The 21,139-nt window shown below is 41.2% G+C and overlaps 2 protein-coding genes across 2 annotated transcripts in view; both read left to right on the top strand.

Annotated features, from left to right (window-relative positions):
- Window positions 1-21,139, top strand: part of LOC135211256 (uncharacterized) — a 151,193-nt gene that overhangs the window by 15,630 nt on the left and 114,424 nt on the right. The gene's annotated exons all lie outside the window — the stretch shown is intronic.
- On the top strand, window positions 10,902-14,459 carry LOC135211750 (uncharacterized). The gene is made up of 2 exons (XM_064244985.1): window positions 10,902-11,084; window positions 11,245-14,459. The coding sequence occupies exons 1-2, from the start codon at window positions 11,019-11,021 to the stop codon at window positions 13,144-13,146; spliced, it is 1,968 nt and encodes a 655-aa protein (XP_064101055.1). The 5' UTR covers window positions 10,902-11,018; the 3' UTR covers window positions 13,147-14,459.

The following is a 21,139-nucleotide window of genomic DNA, read 5'->3' as shown; positions in this document are numbered from 1 at the left end:
TTGAGTTACTCGTAACTAAACCCTGCGCATTCATCACTATGATGGTTTGCGTGTTTTCTCCTTCATTTAATACTGGTAGTAATAAGGATTTTCCCATGTCTCTTTCCTGTTCTGGTATGTTGTTCTTTTTTTCATTTCCAGAAATTCTGACATTAAAAAATCCAACTTTTCCATAATATTTGATCTTCCTTCATCATAATTATTAATTTTGTGTCTGAATCTGCAATTTTCTCCGTTTCTGCAATATCCTCTTGCATAATAAATACAGTTATTATCTCTTGAGTAGAATTTCGGAGCTGATGCTTTGACATTTTTTGCTGACACCTCTGCATATCTCATTGGTGGTTTGCTTTTCTCTTTTACCTGATATTCTTGATTTCTCTCTTTATTTGTTTCTTTCTTATTTTGGATTTTATTACTTGGTTGGTTATTTATTTGATTATGATTCATGGCTACAGGTGCATATATTTGCATTTTTTGTCGAACTTACATCCTTTTCCTTCTTTTAGGTTTACATATTTTTGGATGCAGATCTCTGCAATCATCCCCATATCCATCTAAGTATGCACATTTACCATATATTTCATAGTTTTGACATATCTTAGGATGTTTGTAGTAACATCTTTCTCCAAATCTGCAATTCCCTCTTTTCAAAAGGTTGCAGATTTTGTCTTTCTTGTCTATTTTTTCCTCTTTCCCGTCATTGTATAGATCTGGGTAGAGCCTCTTCGGGATTTGCTTTTCTGTTGTCATATCGTAATTTATTTCTTCGTAGGTATGCTGCTTTATTGCCTCATATGTAGTATCAATGAGTATCTCTGCATCCATACTTTTATCTTGTTCTTTGTTTTCCTTATTTTTTTCTGTCATTTCATTTTTGTTTACTTCTCTTCCGTTTTCCTCTTCTTCTTTTTCTTCTTCTTCTTCCTCTTCCTCTTCTTCTTCATCCTCAACTATTTGTACATTCAATCTTGATTTAATAACATTGTCTATCCATGATAGACATGTTGAACAAAAAATTCTTGTATCTTTTCTCAAATCTTGTATTACCTCAGCACACTGTGGATGGGTCGGAATGTTGCATGCAGCACATTTTCTGATTAGGTTTTGTGGATTGACTATGCTATACCAAACCTTACACAGTTTGCATGCTTTTGGCATTCTTTTTCCTAATGCATCAATTAGGATATTCACAAGATTCACCTTATTCATTTTTCTTGTCGGAATATGTTGGTTTATGTATACTTTTCTTTATGAGTCTCTTGACCACTTGGATTTTATTTGGAACTTCTTCAATTATTTTCAAGATGTTTTCATTAGATTTGTTCCAGTTTGAAGGATTATATCCTTCTAATATATCTATGATGCTTTTGTATCTTTTTGGTTAGGACTGTTGCTGATTTCATAGATGAGAAATGCCAGTTCCCTTCCTGCTACCTCATCATATTTCGAATCTGCTAAACACGCCAAATTACGCCACCTCTTCCCGCAGTTGGAACTTACTGCCATCTGTTCTGATTTATAGTATTACACTTGATAAACTAACTTAGAAGACGCTTTATCCTACTATTTTCACACTAATCTTATCACCGATAGTTCACGAACACTTCTAGATATTTCTCAAATTCTAGTCGTATGTTAAACTTGTGATATCTGTTGATTATTGGTGACTTCACGCGGGTACGTCTCACCAAGCAAGATGGCTACTACTAGGGTCATCTGGGTCGCTGTCACTATCAAGGTGTCTGAAATGAAAAAAAAAATAAATAATAAGGTTATGCAACATCAAACACATTGTACCACTATGTAAGTAGTGTACGTATGTATGCCATAATGTTACTAGTAGGATGTAAACAATTTCCAACATGAAAATGAGAAAAATGAAATTGCTTACCTGATTGTAGTAGTACAGGTGGACGGGCTGCTACAGAGGGTCCAGGTACAGGGGGATCTGGAACTGTCACAGGTAGTACAGGGAGATCTGGAACTGTCACAGGTAGTACCGGGGGATCTGGAACTGTCACCACTTCTGCAATAAAATTACAAATGATGAAAATTAATGAAGTTACAATTTACTCAAACTTTTAGTTGTTACATTAAAAAATTAACACATTTTATATGTACACTATGTAAACACATGAATTAGTAAAACAGTTCAGAATTCCTTACCAGGACTAGGAGTGGGAGGTGGTGGTACTGGAGACTTGTGAAAGAAAGTGTCAAGCCTGGACTGCACACTTCTCTTCGTCTGCTTCTCCTTCAGGGTCTCCTTGTAGAAAGTTACTAAGTCCAACATTCCACGTTTTATTTTGTCAAACCTGGCAACGTTAGGGTCTTCTGCCTCAAAAGAAGCCAAGGCTCTCTCCAGATGAGTAAAACCCTCTGACAGCCTTCACAGTTAATGACCTGGCTTTTGGCTCTGGTTGCCGCCGCCTCATCCTCAATCATTTGTTGTTCAAGTTCAAGCAGGTCCTCTGCTGACAATTCCTGCCATGGGATGCCAGCAGCTCTGTACATCATCAGGTTCAAGATCTAGTTTCAGCCTCTTGCTTAGCCCTACGATCTTCCTCGTCACAGTCTCGACGTCTTCTGCCTGGTCAAAGCCTTCAAAACTGTGCACAAACTGTGGACACAGTTTCTTCCAGGCCCCATTTAAAGTGGTCGTCTTCACCTCGTCCCAAGCACTTGCAATGTTCTTCACTGCATCTGCAATGTTGTAGCCCTTCCAGAATTGCTTCAGTGTCAATTCCTTGTTAGCTTCTATGGCCCTCAATGCAAAACGTATGGTCCTTCTAAGGTAGTAAGCCTTGAAATTGGCTATTACTCCCTGGTCCATTGGCTGTATCAGAGATGTGGTATTGGGTGGGAGGTACACCACCTTCACATTAGGGTACATGTCGCTCAAATTTGAAGGGTGACCAGGGGCATTGTCCAGGACTAAGAGGGCCTTAAAAAGCAGACCCTTCGAAGTCAAATACCGTTCCAATGCTGGCACGAAAATTGGTCATTGAAACTAATCTTCGAAGACCATCAAGGTAACCCAAGCCTTCTTATTTGATTTCCAAATCACAGGGAGTTGACTCTTGAAAATGCCCTTGAAAGCCCTGGGATTCTTGGCCAAATACACCAGCAAGGGCTTAAGTTTCAAATCGCCACTTGCATTGGCCCCAAACAGCAAAGTCAGTCGCTCCTTTCCAGCTTTATGGCCAGGTGCTGACTTCTCCTCCTTGGAAAGGTATGTTCGATTTGGCATGCCTTTTCCTAAAATAAACCAGTCTCATCCACATTAAAGACTTGGTCAGCCGTGTAACCACCATCCTTAAATTTTGTTCTTCGGCCAAAAACCACCTGGAAAACTACCTGCTGCTTCGCTATCAGCACTAGCAGCTTCACCTTGCAGCTTCACATTATGCAAATTTGCACGAGCCTTAAAACGGTTAAACCAACCTCTACTCGCGGAAAATTCACCACCAGCACTGCCTTCTCCAAACTTTTTCACTACTGCCTCATGCAGCACTCTAGCCTTCTCCTGGATCACACTTAAGCTCACCGGAACACGTTGCTGGTTCTGGTCCTCCAGCCAGATCATCAGGAGCTTCTCCATTTCAACAATGCTCTGGCTACGTTGCTTCTCGTTTATCACCATTGACTTCATCGGTGCAGCATCCTTAACGTGCTTCAGAATACGTTCCTTGTCTTTCACAATGGTTACCACCGTCGTCCTGCTCAAGCCTAAAGCACGACCTATTTCGGTGTTAGTTTCTCCCTTCTCCGAACGCTTCACCACGTCATATTTTACCTCCATCGTGATGACCTTCCTCTTCTTGGATGAACTATCATCGGAGGAAGTACTTTGGCGTTTAGGAGCCATTGTAAATTCGCGAAAAAGGCAAGGAAAATCAGCAACGTCTTAGCACACAACCGAGTGAACTTCAGGCAGGCACGCGATTGAAGTGGCGTCCTTTGGTATTGTTACGCTTAGTGTCCTCGACCGTTCGAGGTTGTTGTTCGGTCAATTTACCATACAGTTTAATAGCGTAAATTAATTTATGTGCCTCCGCTCAGAAACTAGTTCTGCGTATGAGGTATCGTTAAAAAGCAGCATAACAAAACGTTGTAACCTTGGAATTTGCGTTGTAATCTAACCAGAAACTTAGTTTTTTTAATTATGTACTGGAAACAAGCAATGATTTTTTCATTATTTGCGCTTTTGGACTGTTTTAAACTGTGCATCCCAAGCTAGTGTATTCATTCGCTCGGAAACTAGTTCCGCATATGCGGCGTCACTAAAAAAATTAAAAAAATACGACAAAAAAGTGTCGAAAATCATCATACCCTCAAAATTTTTGTTGTAATGTAACCAAAAACATATTTTTATTATATACTGTGCTAAACTATAAAGGATTTTTATCATAGCATGCGTTTTTTAAAAGCGTCGTTAACTCGGAGCGTCGGAAGCGTCAGCGTCGTAACCTCGGAACAAGCGTCGTAACCCAGGACGGATTTTTCCATTGAATATTTAAGAAAAAGCGTCGTAACCTCGGAACGTCGTAAGCCGGAACCGTCGTAACCCGGGGACCGCCTGTATATGAGTAAGAAGAGGAATATTGGAGATTTCTCCCTTCCTCTTTCTTTGTCTTTCTGTGAGCTATCTAGGCACTCTCTCTCTCTCTCTTTAGCTTTATATTTAGTATTTTGCATGTGATAGTTTATTAATTAAGTATAAGCTAGTATACTTAATGTAGTAACTGAGAGTGTTATAAGTATAAGGACTAGTTAGTGGTATATTAATAAGATTTATTCTTCTTCCTAGCTTAAACCCATTTTTATATGGGGTCGCCATTGCGATTGAGTCATCTCCATCGATTCCTGTCCTGTGCCTCGTTCTCATTTATACCTTTCAATTCCATATCTTCCCCTACACAATCACGCCATCTCTTTCTTGGTCTTCCCCTCTTCCTTCTACCCTGCACTTCCATTTCCATCGTATGTCTTCCAACATGACGTTCCTCCCTTCGTAACAGGTGTCCATACCATCGAAGCCTTCCTTCCTGTATTTTCTTCGATATTTCAGCTAACTTTGTCGATCCTCTTATATATTCATTTCTAATCCTATCTTCCCTTGTTACTCCCGACATCCATCTCAACATTCTCACTTCTGCTACATCCATCTTCTTCTCTGTTTTCCTCATACTTGCTGTTTCTGTTCCATATAACATTGCTGGTCTGAACACCGTCCTATGGAACTTTCCTTTCAATTTCAGAGGGACCTTCTTGTCACAGAGGACCCCTGATGCAGACCTCCAGTTATTCCATCCTGCCTGAATTCGGTGTCTCACCTCTTGGTCCATGCTTCCACTATCCTCTAATACGGACTCTAAGTACTTGAACTTCTGTACTTTCTTTATTTCTTCCCCACCCAATCTTATGCTATTTCCACCGTCCTCAGTAATACTGGAACACATATATTCGGTTTTTGATCTGCTTATTCTCATTCCTCTCTCCTCAACTGCTGCTCTCCACCTCTCTAACCTCCCCTCCAACTCCTCCCTCCCTTCTGAATACAACACAATGTCATCCGTGTATAATATGCACCATGGCACTGCTTTTCTAACATCCCTGATCATTACATCCATCATGATGTTGAAGATGAATGGGCTAAGTGCTGACCCCTGGTGTAATCCAACTCCTATCTCAAATCCATCCGTCTCTCCAACACTACTCCTCACTCTAGTATACACATTCCTGTACATCTGAATAATTCTGACATACTTTTCCGGCACCATCTTCTTCCTCAGACATCTCCATATTTCTTGCCTTGGCACTCTGTCATAGACCTTGAAAAGGCCTATGAATACCAGATGCAGGTCTCGTTGTTTTTCTCTGAATTTCTCCATTAGCTGCCTTATGCAAAATATCCCATCCGTTGTGCCGCTTCCCTTCATAAATCCTAACTGTTCCTTCCCTATTCTAACTTCCTCTCTCAGCCTGCTATCTATTATTCTTTCCAAAATCTTCAACGTGTGAGACATTAGTTTTATACCTCTATAATTACTGCATTCCTGGACATCACCTTTACCTTTAAATATAGGTATCAATATGCTTTCCCGCCATTCTTCTGGTATCTTTTCTTGTCCGAATATTTTTATCATCAGATCATACAAGATGTCTACCCCTTCCTCTCCTAAGGCTTTCCAAACTTCGACTGGGATTAAGTCAGGTCCTGTTGCCTTCCCATTCCTCATTCTTTTTAAGGGGACCGTCCGCTATGATGTCTATTTTTTTTATTTATTACGCAAAATACATAATTTTCATATATGTTTTAGATATATAACACCTTCATCATATAAAAATTTCAAGTCATTTGAGCAAAAACTTTTCGTTTTATTAGCAAAAATCATGATTTAAAAAAAAAAAATAGGTAGAGATTTCTCCGCTAATATGACATCAGTTGTATTGAAAATCATACCATAAAAACTTCTTTATATACGGAACAATTCTGTGTGACAGAATTTTGATTTTTTGATTTTTTATTAATTTTTTAATTTTTTTTTTAGTCTAGACACTCAAAAAATCTGAAAAAAAGAAAAAAAGAAATCAAAATTCAGTCACACAGAATTATGGGATTTTTATTCCTCTTTCCAATGATATCTTTCTCTCTAAAATTGGATAATAAATAACCGAGTAATGGCTACCGACATGCGCATAAGTATGTTTTTGAGTTATGAGCTCCCAAAGATTTGCTATGTAAATTTTCGCTTTTTTCTTATAAAAGTCAAAACAACATCATTATAATTACTTTATTTGTACTTTTATTGTTGATTTCTACATCAAGGATCCTGGTCCTACCCCTAAAAGTGGTGTTAATACCCTCAGCGTGACAGCAGATAATGATGTTGACGGCGAGACATGAGACAATGAGGGCAGCTGATAACAATGAATTTTCATGTTTTTCTTTCAGCACACTCTTGGCCTTCGCTAATTTTGCTAGCCTTAGTTGCTGAGTAGTCTTCTTCATCTTAGGTAACTTCGGCATTGCTATAAGTTCACTAAGAAGTTATAAAAACAACGTAAATAGCTAGTAACCAAACGCAAGTGCCTACGCGCATGTAACTCCTTTGACGTCTGTAGCGTAACTGAGTCATTCTCTGAGTCTCGCCTATAAATAACCGCTCTGAGCAGCTCGCTTCTCACCCAGTGTCACACTACCTTTCATTGCTACCAGATGTATGAGAATTTTGAAAAAAATAAAAAAAATCGCTGTATATATGCAAAAATAAACACGCAAAAACGATTCTGTCAAACTCAAGTCATACAGACGACGCAGTTACGATAACGTCATCATTTAAAAACCACTATATCTTCATTATTTATAAAAAAAATTGGCTGAAACTTCTGGAAAGCATGCACGGCATGTTTCTGCATAGATACAAGTAATAACTCTATTTTTAATTTTTTCAAGTTGACATGTCATCCGCCATAGCGGACGGTCCCCTTAAGGCTCGTATCACTTCATCCCTAGATATCCCCATTACCATTCCCATGTTTACTTGCCCATCCTCTCTTACAAGTCTTTCATTTTCTTCATTTAGCAGTTGTTCGAAATACTCTTTCCATCTTTTCAGGATGTTTTCTTCCTTTTTTATGACCATACCATTCCTATCTTTCATTTGCTTAATATGGGTGATGTCCTTTGTTCTTTTATTTCTTACTTTTGCCAGTTTGAGCATCTTAGTCAACCCTTCCTTGGTTTCCAGTTCATTATAAACCTCTTCATATGCCCTTGCCTTAGCTTGAGCTACCACCCTTTTTACTTCTTTGTTTCTTTCTCTTAATCCTTCTCTGTCCTCCTCCAGCTGTGACTCTTCAAATCTCTTCTTTGCCTCCCTTTTACCCTTCACCACTTCCCCCACCTCTTCTCCCCACCACCAGTTCTCCTTTTCCTCCCATACTATTCCAGATGTTTTCCCTAGTATCTCCTTTCCATGTCTTTTAATCACTGATGCATTATGCCTCCACCATTCTCCCACATCTGCAATTCCCAGATCAACCTCTCCCAGCACTCTTCTCCTGAACTCTCTCTTCTTATCATTATCCCTCTCTGACAATTTATACCACTTGATTTTCTTTACCCCATTCGTTTTCCTTTTCTTTTCTCTTTTCATCTTTAAATCCATATAAAGGAGCCTATGTTGGGGAGCCACGTGGTCACCTGGGATAACTTTACAATCCCTAACTTCCACCAGCCTTGATCTATTGTAAAGGAGGTAATCTATTTGTGTGCATCTACCGCCACTCCTGTATGTTATCAAGTGCTCCCTCTTCTTTTTGAAGAATGTGTTCACTATTGCCATATCAAAGGACACGGCAAAGTCTACTATACTCTCACCTTCACTGATGCATTATGCCTCCACCATTCTCCCACATCTTCAATTCCCAGATCAACCTCTCCCAGCACTCTTCTCCTGAACTCTCTCTTCTTATCATTATCCCTCTCTGACAATTTATACCACTTGATTTTCTTTACCCCATTCGTTTTCCTTTTCTTTTCTCTTTTCATCTTTAAATCCATATAAAGGAGCCTATGTTGGGGAGCCACGTGGTCACCTGGGATAACTTTACAATCCCTAACTTCCACCAGCCTTGATCTATTGTAAAGGAGGTAATCTATTTGTGTGCATCTACCGCCACTCCTGTATGTTATCAAGTGTCCCTCTTCTTTTTGAAGAATGTGTTCACTATTGCCATATCAAAGGACACGGCAAAGTCTACTATACTCTCACCTTCTGGGTTTCTCTCCCCAATCCCATGTCCTCCATGCACACGTTCAATTACATCCTTTTCATTTCCGACATGTCCATTAAAGTCTCCCCCCACTACAGTCCTCTCCTGCTCTACCAGTTCTTGCGTTACCTCACTCATTTCGTTCCAAAAACGGCTCTTTTCTTCCTCTGTGCAGCCCACTTGTGGAGCAAAAGCGCTAATTATGTTCATTGTTTCCCCTCCATAACATATCTTCACTCTCATGATGCGGTCATTCTTTCTACTCATTTCTGTCACTGCATTCTTCATTTCCCCCGACAACACTACACCAACGCCATTCCTACCCTGCTCATTTGCTCCACTATAGATTAGCTTGTAGCCATCCCCCAGTTCTTTAGCTTTATTACCCTTCCATTGAGTTTCCTGCACACACAAAATATCCACTCACTTTATCCTCATCAACTCCGCCAACTCTCTTCCTCTTCCTGTCATAGACCCAATATTGAGCTGGCCTATTCTGATCACATTTAGAGCTCACTTCTTTAGCTGCACCCGCTCATGATGCAGTAGCCCTCGCCTTGTCACAGAGTTAGGGCGATGTGTCTGTGCGTCGTTTACGGAGTACGCCCTAGCACTATTCTCATCAATATCACGACTCATTTCATTGGTTCTGGCGTGGGTTTTTACAGTCGGATGCCCTTCCTGACACCAACCCTCCCTATTTATCCGGGCTTGGGACCGGCACCCATTGAGGCTGGCTTGCCCCCACAGGTGGCTAGATTTTAATAAGATTTATTATAAGATACCTAAATTTGAAGAAGGACTGGATCATTCCCTCTTTCTTCAATCGAGCTTAACAAGTAGTTACATAGTTATAACTATAGCCTAGACTGGTCTAAGCTCGGTCCTAATACATTTGTACAATCCAGCGAATCGATCGATTGGTTACTCTCTCAGACTACATGATTATTTTACTAAGTTAGTTAACTTTATTATAGGAGCCAGATCCCTGTACCATACATAGTTTACTTAATATAGGCTAGGCCTATTATCAAAAGAGTTGAGCCCTCTTTTGGTCGGAAAAGAATGTCACAATAACCCACGGGATAATATGACCATGCACCGTATGGGCGACCACCCTAACCAGGGGATACCACACCAAAGCTTTATAGCCGTGTCGCAATACCACTTCTTAGTGGTGCTCTACTCTTGGTTATTGGTGGTCACCCTTATCGGTAGCTAGGCCACTAGGTATAGCCTAGGCTACTATTTCCTAAAGGTTGGTGACATATATAACCAGTAAGGACTGGCCAATTGTGATCTCGTGCCGCCAGTCCGCTAAGCGGACCGATACCCATATTATCACTCCTCTCTCCCCCCTCACAGCCCCTCCCCCCATACCTCCTCCCATGAGAGGATAAGGCATGGGGGACAGAGCCACTAGGGTATAAAACAAGCAATACTAGTCCCTTGGGGAGCTCCGTCACCGAAGTCTATGACTCCGGTGGTTAATATTTTAGCTTGTTGGGGGATTTTCTCTGAATATATCTATTAATAAACTATGGAAAGGGCTGTTTAGCTCTAATCTATAGGACCGGAGGAATAATCACGTCGGCTGGGATATTTTCCCCCCGTCGTTTCCCTCCGGATTCCAGTCTCTCTTCCCTTCCATCTAACCAATATGGAATTACATCTATGCATATATGGTACTCGATCCTGGCTCCGGACCTTATAGGTCCGGCGGAGGACGCTTCGTCCACCACCGGACTATTATTTGGTATTGTAGATAAAGGTCCGTCGCTACCTTAGTAATAGCTGTCATCTACAATTTTATGGCTCCGGTGGCTGCCGAAGGGGTAGTATGGAGTATATACTCATCATAGCAAACCTATATACGGATTCCTCCGGCACTTACCGGAGGTATAGAGCAATCCTTGATCTTCTCTTGATAATACGAGTTTTAGTTGTAGGTACGGCACCTCTCATTTCTTAATTGAACACCCGTACCTTCGACTAGGACTAGTTATAAGTTCAGCATGCTACTATAAGGCGCATGTTCTATTAAATATAACTATAGATAAGTCAAATCTCCTATTAGGAGAGTCGATACTCATTGAAGCTTTCTATTACAGAAGGCTCATTGTTTGTCTCCGGATTGCTTCGCCTACTTCAGCGATACGGTAGGCCATGAGGTCTGCCGGTCGCACTCTAAATGTGCGATCTCTTTTGTGGCGGAGGAAAATCAACCTCCATACATGATTTGGCACCCGGAGGCCTGCTTACCTTGCTTCAAGCTTGTCATGGTTTTGATAAACGACCAGGTATGCTATTAAACTTTCTAATTTTGCATGGTTTTCTAGTTTAAGTCTTTCTGACAATATTGGCATTACATCCAATAATGTTAAGTCTTTCTGACAATATTGGCATTACATCCAATAATGTCAGAAATATAAAGCTCAAAGAAAATTCTCCTCATTACAGGCCAAGGAGGAGAGCATTCAAGCAGCCAAGTCCACTTTGAGGCAGTGGGTCTCCGGCTACGCCCGGAACGCTCCGTCGGGATGCCCCTACGTCCTCGATATCAACCTGGGGACGCGCCTTTTTCCGGGTTCTCCTTCGGCCTCAGTATCTAAAGATGTGGCTACCCCGATCATCGAGGCAATCCGGGCCGCGATGGCTCCACCTCCGGAGGACCAGCATCTGTCTGGAGACGTCGCGGCGGCCATTAACATCCATCTCGAACCGATGGATGAGCAGGTAAGTGGTGAGTTGATTGAGGCAGGTAGTCATATAAGTCCTACTCCCTCTTCCTCTTCCTCTTTCTGCAGCTTTGAGAATCCAACCTCCACTCCTTGGGACGGATCCAGGTCAGTCCGCCCCAAGGTCAAACCCCTTGAGGCAACAAAACCATTGCCTAAGGTAATTAGGTCAGCTCCGCCAGCAGCGTCAGAGTTGTCACTGGCCCCATCTGAGACCTCGCCTGCTGCCAAGGTTTCTCTCCCTACTAAGGGTCGGAGAAATAAGTCCGCTAAAACCAAGGCGGCAGAGATTGACAACCAAGCCTTGTCTGACATTTTGGCGGAGCAATTAAGGCCCCTAAAAGAGATGATAGCAGGCCTGCTCCACTCCAGAGCTCTGGCAGCAACGTCGACAGTTCCGGATGCCTCAAAATTGCCGCCTTTCGATAAGAATAATCCTTGGCGGTTCGCCCTCCATGCTCCATATAGGGATGGCAAACTAACCTTTGAAGGTTTGGGCACTCGACCCCTGGAGGACTTCGAGTTCTACCCAGAAAACCTTCAATTCCCCTTCAATGGCTTCGTCCGGCTGACAGAGAATGCGTTAGTCCGGGTTGACAAGGTTCCAAAGGAAACTGTTATTTTTCCTAAGGAGCAAGCCCAAGCTGTCTGGGCTCGTACTCTGGCGGAGTGGGACTGCGTTAATACCAGATTAACACCTCATAAGGGGTCGTTCACAATATTTACGACTCCCAAAGAAGTCCCAACTCCTTTCACGGATAAGATTACAGAGCTAACGCTCCAAGCAATCTCTGAAGAGAAGCCCATGCCGATATTGAAGGAAACGGAAGCTACCTCCCTCCTTATGCCTGCCACCAGAGAGTTTTGGCATGATGCTCCGTCCACCTTCACGGTCGGTAAGCTAGACTCGGACTGCGCCTCAACCTTGTTCTCGGACAAACTTCCTAAACTGCCCGAGAACTTACTAAAGACAGAGTTTGAGACGAAAACTAGACTGGCTAGGTCTATCAATGCAGTGACTTCACTGGAGTTGGTAGCATCCATGTACAAGGATGAGCAGCTCTTCCAGGTTCTGACAAAAAGTCTACTTCAGACTTTTCAGTCAGACCTGTTTGAATTCGCTGCGGCCAGAAGAGTTTGCAGAAAGTATGTGTTGGCAGAGGCATCTATTAGGCATGAGCCTAATAGATTAATCAAATCCTCCATCTGGGGTAAGAATCTCTTTCCCCAAGAAGAGGTGGACAATGTACTTAAGGCGGCTTCTAGTACCAACCAGAGCCTCCGAGTGCGTTGGGGTTTGCCTTCCAAGCGCAAATTTAAGACTTCAGGCAAACGACCTAAGTCCAAAAAGAAACAAAGGTACTTTGCACCTTACAAGGTTCCTCAACCCCAACAGCTGTCTCAACCAATTCCTCTGACGCAGATGTCAAAACCATCGACATCAAAAGCACAACCACAGCAGCAGTTTGTGCTACTGCAAGCCCCTCATGGCCCTCAGGCCGCTGCCACAACAGCCTGGATGGCCTCCCCTGCCTTTAACCCCGTCGTATATGAAGCCGGTGGCTCTTTTCGGGGATACAATAGGCAATCCGCTAGAGGTAGAGCCAGAGGCCAGTCCCGTTAAGCGGATCAAGAGGAAGGGGCTTCCGGGGAGGCAGAGGATATAAGCCAGCACCAAACCAGTGAGATCTGTCAGGTAGGAGGGAGACTGTACTGGTTCAGAGATCATTGGAGCTTCAGCCCTTGGGCCCACAGCATCATTTCCAAGGGTCTGGGGTGGAGGTGGAAAAAGGGGTCACCACCTCTTCCAGTGAACTTCTTCCAGACACCAACAACAGATCTGGAGGAGTACACCAAAGATCTCTTACAGAAGAAAGCTATAAAAAGAGTCAAAAGCTTGAAATTTCAGGGACGACTGTTCACTGTACCAAAGAAGAATTGAACCAAAAGGAGAGTCATACTGGACTTGTCCAAACTCAATTCTTACATTCTTTGCGACAAGTTCCGTATGCTAACAGTCTCGTAGGTGCGGACCTTACTTCCCCGTGGGGCCGTCACCACCTCTATAGATCTTACAGATGCCTATTATCATGTTCCGATAGCAAGAAATTCTCTCCTTACCTAGGCTTCCGTCTAGGCAACAAGCCGTATGCATTCAGAGTAATGCCATTCGGTCTCAATATAGCACCCAGAATATTTACAAAACTAGTAGTACAGGAGCTCAGGAACCAATGTATAATGCTGGCAGCCTACTTAGACGACTGGCTCATTTGGGTGACCACAGTCGACGAATGTCGCAAAGCGACAGCCAAAGTCATCAAATTCTTGGAACATCTGGGATTCCAGTTGAATATAGCAAAAGCGAGGCTAGAACCAGCTTCCCAATTCCAGTGGCTAGGAATACAATGGGACCTGAAGCATCACAAGCTTTCTCTTCTGCCCAAGAAGGCCAAGGAGACAGCTGTAGCTACGAAACAATTCACCAGGAACAAGAAGGCGTCTTGACGTACTCAAGAGAGAATTCTTGGATTACTGCAGTTTGCATCAGTGACAGACGTCCTACTGAAAGCCAATTTAAAAGACATCAATCGAGTTTGGAAGAAGAGAGCCAACATTCGTCTCAGAGACAAAGTCTCAGTAATTCCCCCTGTATTGACAAAAAGACTCCTTCCATGGACAAATCCCAAGAGCCTTTCCAGGTCAGTATCAATGCAATTTCCTCCTCCAAAGGTGACGATTCATACGGACGCGTCACTCAGTGGTTGGGGAGGATACTCTCAACATCAGAAGACTCAAGGCAAATGGTCAAGAAATCTCAGACAGTTCCACATAAACGTGCTGGAAGCAATGGCAGTTTTTCTGACATTGAGAAAATTGTCTCCACCCAAGAACAACCATGTGAGGATAGTCTCGGACAGCCTGGTGGTAGTCCATTGTATAAACAGGGGGGGGGGGGGGGTTCCAAATCGCCCAAACTGAATAATGTCCTTATAGCAATTTTTACCTTGGCAGCAAAAATGCACTGGTTCCTGTCAGCTACCCATCTGGCAGGAGTCAGGAATGTAATAGCAGACGCTCTATCCAGGACCAAACCACTAGAATCAGAGTGGTCCCTTGACATGAATTAGTTTCGGTGGATTTCCAGTCAGGTTCCAGGTCTTCAAGTAGACTTATTTGCAACAAAGTCCAATCACAAGCTCCCATGCTATGTGGCTCCCAACCTGGACCCTCTGGCTTATGCCACGGACGCGCTGTCGTTAGACTGTAATCTTTGGCAGAAGATTTATCTGTTTCCTCCAGTGAATCTTTTGATGAAGTGCTACACAAGCTACGTTCCTTCAGAGGTCAGGTAGCCCTAGTAGCCCCCAACTGTCCCAAAAGCAATTGGTTTCCGCTCCTACTAGAGCTGAAACTCCATCCCAAACAGATCCCTCGTCCAGAACTGACACAAATAGTACAAACTCAGATTGTGTCAGCTTCCTCAAGAATTCTACAAACCCTAACTTTATGGATTTCATGAAGTTTGCGGCCCAAAAAGATGCTAGTATTGATCCGGACAATGTCACATTCATAGAATCTGACAAAAGGGATTCAGCGCTTAGGCAATATGACTCGGCTGTTAACCCATAAATGCCGACTGGACGTATTTTACGTCGACATTTTTTGTCTCTCGGGTGCCGACTGGACGTATTTTACGTCGACATACAAAAGTTTTTTTAAAAATTCGCGGAAAAATACTTTTAGGCCTACCCACCAAAAACTCTTGAATCACGCGCCTTGGGGGATGCTGGAAGTTCATGGATCAAGGTGTTGTTTTGTTTACAATCGTTAAGCAGGCGCGCAAGCGCGAATTTCTTTCTTGCCGCACTAAAAAGTATCTGTGACACATCTCGGAAATTATTTCGTCACTTTGACATATTTTTTTTACCATTTTAAATTAGCCGTTACATGGAGTATTATATATGAAAATGTGTGCATTTGTATGTAGAATACGACAAAAAAATACTCACGATTGTAGCTTTTCTCAGTTTTGAGATATTTTCATATAAATAACGATAAGTGCCAAAATTTCAACCTTCGGTCAACTTTGACTCTACCGAAATGGTAGAAAAACGCAATTGTAAGCTAAAACGCTTATATTTTAGTAATATTCAATCATTTAACTTACTTTTGCAACTAATAGGAAGTCTCTAGCACAATATTTCAATTTATGGTGAATATATGAAAAAACTTTTTCCTTACGTCCGCGTGGTAACTCTTCCGAAAAAAATCATACATGCGATTGTGGTAATGTTTGCACCATTTTAAATTAGCCGTTACATAACGTTTTATATATGAAAATGTGCGCAATTTCATGCACAATACAACTAAAAACAACCCATGGTTGTAGCTTTTATCAATTTTGAAATATTTTCATATATGATAAGTGACTAATTTTTCAACCTTCGGTCAATTTTGACTCTACCGAAATGGTCAAAAAACGCAATTGTAAGCTAAAACGCTTATATTCTAGTAATATTCAAGCATTTACCTTCATTTTGCAACAAATTGGAAGTCTCTAGCGCAATATTTCGATTTATGGTGAATTTATGAAAAAAATAACATTTTCTTTACGTCCGCGCGGTAGCTCTTCCGAAAAAATCATACATGCGATTGTGGTAATGTTTGCACCATTTTAGATTAGCCGTTACATAAAGTTTTATATATGAAAATGTGTGCAATTTCATGTATAATACAACAAAAAAAATAGTTGAAGGTTGTAGCTTTTCTCATTTTCGAAATATTTGCATATAAATCACGATAAATAGAAAAAAAACCACGTTCGGTCAAATTTGACTCTACCGAAATGGTGGAAAAATGCAATTGTAAGATAAAACTCTTACAGTCTAGTAATATTCAGTCATTTATCTTCATCGTGAAACAAATTCGAAGTCTCTAGCACAATATTTAAATTTATGGTGAATTTTTAAAAAAAACTTTCCTTCCCTCCGCGCGCGGATTCTCCGCCACAAATCTCCGAAATGCGTAAGTCCCGTTCTCGGAATATTTGCTCCATTTCATATTAGGCATTTCATCGAGTTTTATATTTGAAAATGTGCGCAATTTCATGTAGAATAAAACTAAAAATATTTGAAAGTTGTAGCTTTTCTTATTTCCGAAATAATTGCATATAAAAAAATATATATAAAAAAATTCGACATTCGGTCAACTTTAACTCGTCAGATATGGTCGAAAACTGCATTTGTAAGCTAATATTCTTACAGTATAGTAATATTCAATCATTTGTCTTCATTTTGAAAGAAATTGGAAGTCTCTAGGACAATATTTAGATTTATGGTGAATTTTTGAAAAAAAATATTTGTTTACGTCCGCGAGTTACGAATTCATGCATTATTTTGTGATAATATTTTCTCTGTGTTGCTTTTATTGTTTTACAATGTGTTATATACCAAAATGACCGCAATTTAGTGTAAATTACAACCAAAAAAAATAACTTGTTACCTTTAACCGTTTTGCGCACAGCGCGATTTGAATACAATTATATATGAAATTTCGTTTTTGCGCTATCATATATTGCATTATTTATTTATATGTGATAATGATAATTTTTTTCATTTCTGATGGTTGCATACTAAACTTCAGGCAATGACAAAAAAAGGAGCCAAAAATGAACTCTTAAATCTTCAAAACTAAGCGCGCTGTGATTTTTTGAAAAAAATATTTTTTCCGCTTCCGCGCTAACTCTGAAACGTCTCCGGCACACGGGAGACATTTTTTTTTTTACCGCTTCGGCGTTTAAGGGTTAAGAAACTATCTGAATTCTTAAAACGTTTAAATATTCATCAAATGATCCCAAATTTGGCCATTTCATTTTTTAGAACATTATTTGCAAAAGGCTTAGCTGCTAGTACCATTACAACAATTAAATGAGCCTTGAAAAAGATATTTCAAGTTGAATTCAATATAAATTTAGCAGGTTCCTATTTCTCGTCCATCCCTAAAGCATGTGCACGTCTTAGACCAACTACCCGTCCACAGAAGGTCACTTGGTTTTTGAACGATGTTCTGAAACTAGCATCAGACACGAATAATGAATCATGCTCTTATATTACCCTCTTAAGGAAAACTTTGTTTCTTATAGCCATGGCCTCAGGCGCCAGAATATCAGAACTTGCAGCTCTCTCTCGTAATTCTGAAAACATAGATTTCCTTCCATCAGAAGTGCTGCTCTCTCCGGACAGAACTTTCTTAGCAAAAACTGAAGACCCCCAAAGCAGATGGTCTCCTTGGAAAATAATTCCTTTACCCCAAGACACATCTTTGTGTCCAGTTGTAACCCTCAAGTCCTTTTTGGCCAGGACCTCCTCAAGGTCCTCTGGTCCTCTCTTTACTAGAGAACAAGGTGGCACTATCTCTATACAAGGTATTAGACAGCAGATACTCTATTGTATAAAACAAGCTAACCCGGAGTCATTTCCACATGCTCATGACATTCGGGCGGTAGCTACTTCAATTAATTATTTTCAAAACATGAATTTTGAAGATCTTAAGAAGTATACAGATTGGAAATCTTCTTTAGTTTTCAAGCACCATTATCTCAGAAATATACAGGCTCTAAAATACTCGACCATAGCCGCAGGGAGTCTAGTCTCCCTTTTAATAACATTCCCTTATATTCCTGTTCTTCAATTTTTCCATCCCTTTCCTAACCTCTCCTCCTTTCTACCTGCCGCACTCATACTCGCCACGATACCTCTCTCCTCGGTGGGGCAGAGACTGGTGCCCCGGGTCACGTTAGGATGTTCTTATATATGTTTTTAATTCTGAACATCCTTATGACCTCCTCAGTCTTAGTTTTAGTTTTATCGCAAATAACACACTTATGTTTGCCTTAACTCTGTTACTCGTAATCTTAATTAATTATAAGTCGTAATCTAAGTCTTAGTCTTTAAGTTTAATCTATTAAGTTTTCTATCTGTCATATCATTATTGTTAAGTAAACTTATGTAATATAACAAATTATTTCATTTTTCCCATTAAGTTTACTTGAATTGAAATATTAAGGCTTGGAAGACATTCTCATGTATATTTTCACCGGCGAACACAGGTCGACCCAGAAAAGGGATTTTGACGGAGGAAAAATCTATTTCTGGGGAGAGACCTGTGTCGCCTGGTGAACCCTACCCATCCTTTTCCCATCCCAATACCTATCCAAGCCAATAAAGATATCCAAAAGTAGAGAAGGCTGAGTAAGGGCGCTCGCGTCGGGCGGTGGTAGTTCGGGACGGTGCAGATGACCGTTGGTACGGCACACCCCTTTACAGGGGGTTTTGTCAGGGAATACTCTCAAGTGGCAAGAGACCTGTGAATGGTGGCTTTCACACGCCCTGAACTGTACACACAACGCCCTTGGGGTGCTCGCCCGAGGGTAGTAACCTCTGCATACCAATGCTAACTTTTCTCTGGTATATTTAGAAAATATTTATTTATATCAGAAAAGAGCTAGAAGGAACTTTTCACTGGGCGACACAGGTCTCTCCCCAGAAATAGATTTTTCCTCCGTCAAAATCCCTTTTTCGACAAATTGTTATATTTCATTTTGAGTAATTGATTATTTGTAAATATTCTTGTAGTATTTGCTTTGAGACTTTAATATGAAAACTTTTGATGATATAAATGTATATATATATTTTTAGAAGGTTACATTATTTGACTTTAATATGAAAACTTTTGATGATATAAATGTATATATATATTTTTAGAAGGTTACATTATTTAAAAGTGCATACGTTGTGGCAGTATCACAAGCAAGCAAAGAAAGCAAGCAAATGGACCCACAGTTACCTTGCCTTAGTCGCACCGACTATCAGTGTTCCCCCCAACCACACTTTCCCCTTTACGATACTATATACCGACAGGACAGTTGGTTCACCGACAGACACACACCAGATATGACTGTCTTCAAGGTGGGAATCTGTGCTGTCCGCTGGGCACCAGAAATCGCAACAAAACAACCCACAACAATTCAACAACAACAAATCACTGCGCAGATGAATACCAACAACATAAATCAACAGCACTACAAGTCCATACACAACTATACTTACAAACAACGCCAAGAAACCACATCTCACCATCAACAACACTCAACAACAACAACTCACGTACAACACCACAAGAGCTCACAAGCTCAGCAATCTTCCAGTGCACAAGCACAATGAACTTCAGCTATACAGCCACAACCAACTGCTAACATACAGTATCACTAGCAAATCAAACTACTTCAGAAAACACACAATACAACTGACCATCCAATGCCAAGACCACTCACTGGGAAAACCGACTCTCCATCACAGACTCTGATCATAGACTGCCTGACTGACTGACCCGGCAACTATGCCAGCAGACAACCTTGACGATCCCCCAACAAGCAAACCACTCGTTAACTATCCATCCACCACTTACACTCTTTCTCTCTCTTGATAGCTTGCTCACTCACTCTCTTCAGAAAGACACGCACTTACACGATACCATACAGCAACATACGAAAACATTTAAACTCTCAATTATTCCTGACAACTACAAACAACCCAACGATGCTCTCTCTCTCTCTCTCTCTCTCTCTCTCTCTCTCTCTCTCTCTCTCTCTCTCTCTCTCTCTCTCACGCAACCCTCGAAGATGTTGTCAAATGTATCTACCATTTCACTCTTCGATATTACCTCCCCTGTTACAATTCTCAATGTCTCCTTACACTCACAACACCCACACTATATTGCCTTTTGTAACACCCAAGGATGCTTGGATGCAGGCCCCCTTTATCTTGTTTGAGGACCCTCATACACTCTCAGTTACATTGCCATTCACTTCTTCCAAACCACTTTCATTCAGATTCCCATTATCTCCCACACTACTATCCTCCCGAATCTCATTCACTACCTCATCTACACCTTCTAGCTCTGGTCCCAGTATCTCCCTTATTTCTGTTACCAAACCACTCAGTTCATCCATACTTCTGTAATCCTGTAGCAAAGATTCATCCATACTATCTACTACATTCTTACTACTCGGTTCCTTTCCCACTGAAATCTCACTTATCCCTGTCAATTCAAACCCACACACACTATAAGTATCATTCATTCCCTCCAAGTCATCTGCATTATACGCCTTATCAACCGTTTGTGCTCTAACACTAGCACCCTTATCATGCAGTTCATGCTTCTTCCTTCCATTCCCTTTCTCTACATTCTTCCACTTTCTTCCATACTGTACCAACACTAACTGTCAATCTCTCAGACCCACTGACACTCGGCTCATACTTACTAACTCTCAACCATTCACTCATTGCATTCCCCCAAACATTGTCGCACACTAGAGGACCAAAGGAATCCCCTTAACATCTAGTTTCCTGAATTCCCAGCCTGACTCATCCTCTTTCGCCTACACACACTCGCTACATGAACTTCCATTCCACATTTAGCACACTTCGCACGCTGTTCCTTACACCTCCTTGCATAATGCCATTCTTTCCACAGTTGCCGCAAACCACGTTTATTCGGGTACCCCGACATCAACTAACTGTATGCCCAGTTTGCCCACAGTTATAACATTTAATGTC

Source organism: Macrobrachium nipponense, chromosome 4, assembly GCF_015104395.2.
Source record: "Macrobrachium nipponense isolate FS-2020 chromosome 4, ASM1510439v2, whole genome shotgun sequence".
Taxonomy (NCBI): domain Eukaryota; kingdom Metazoa; phylum Arthropoda; class Malacostraca; order Decapoda; family Palaemonidae; genus Macrobrachium; species Macrobrachium nipponense.
Note: the sequence above shows the minus strand (reverse complement) of the source record. Positions and strands in the feature narration are given on the sequence as shown.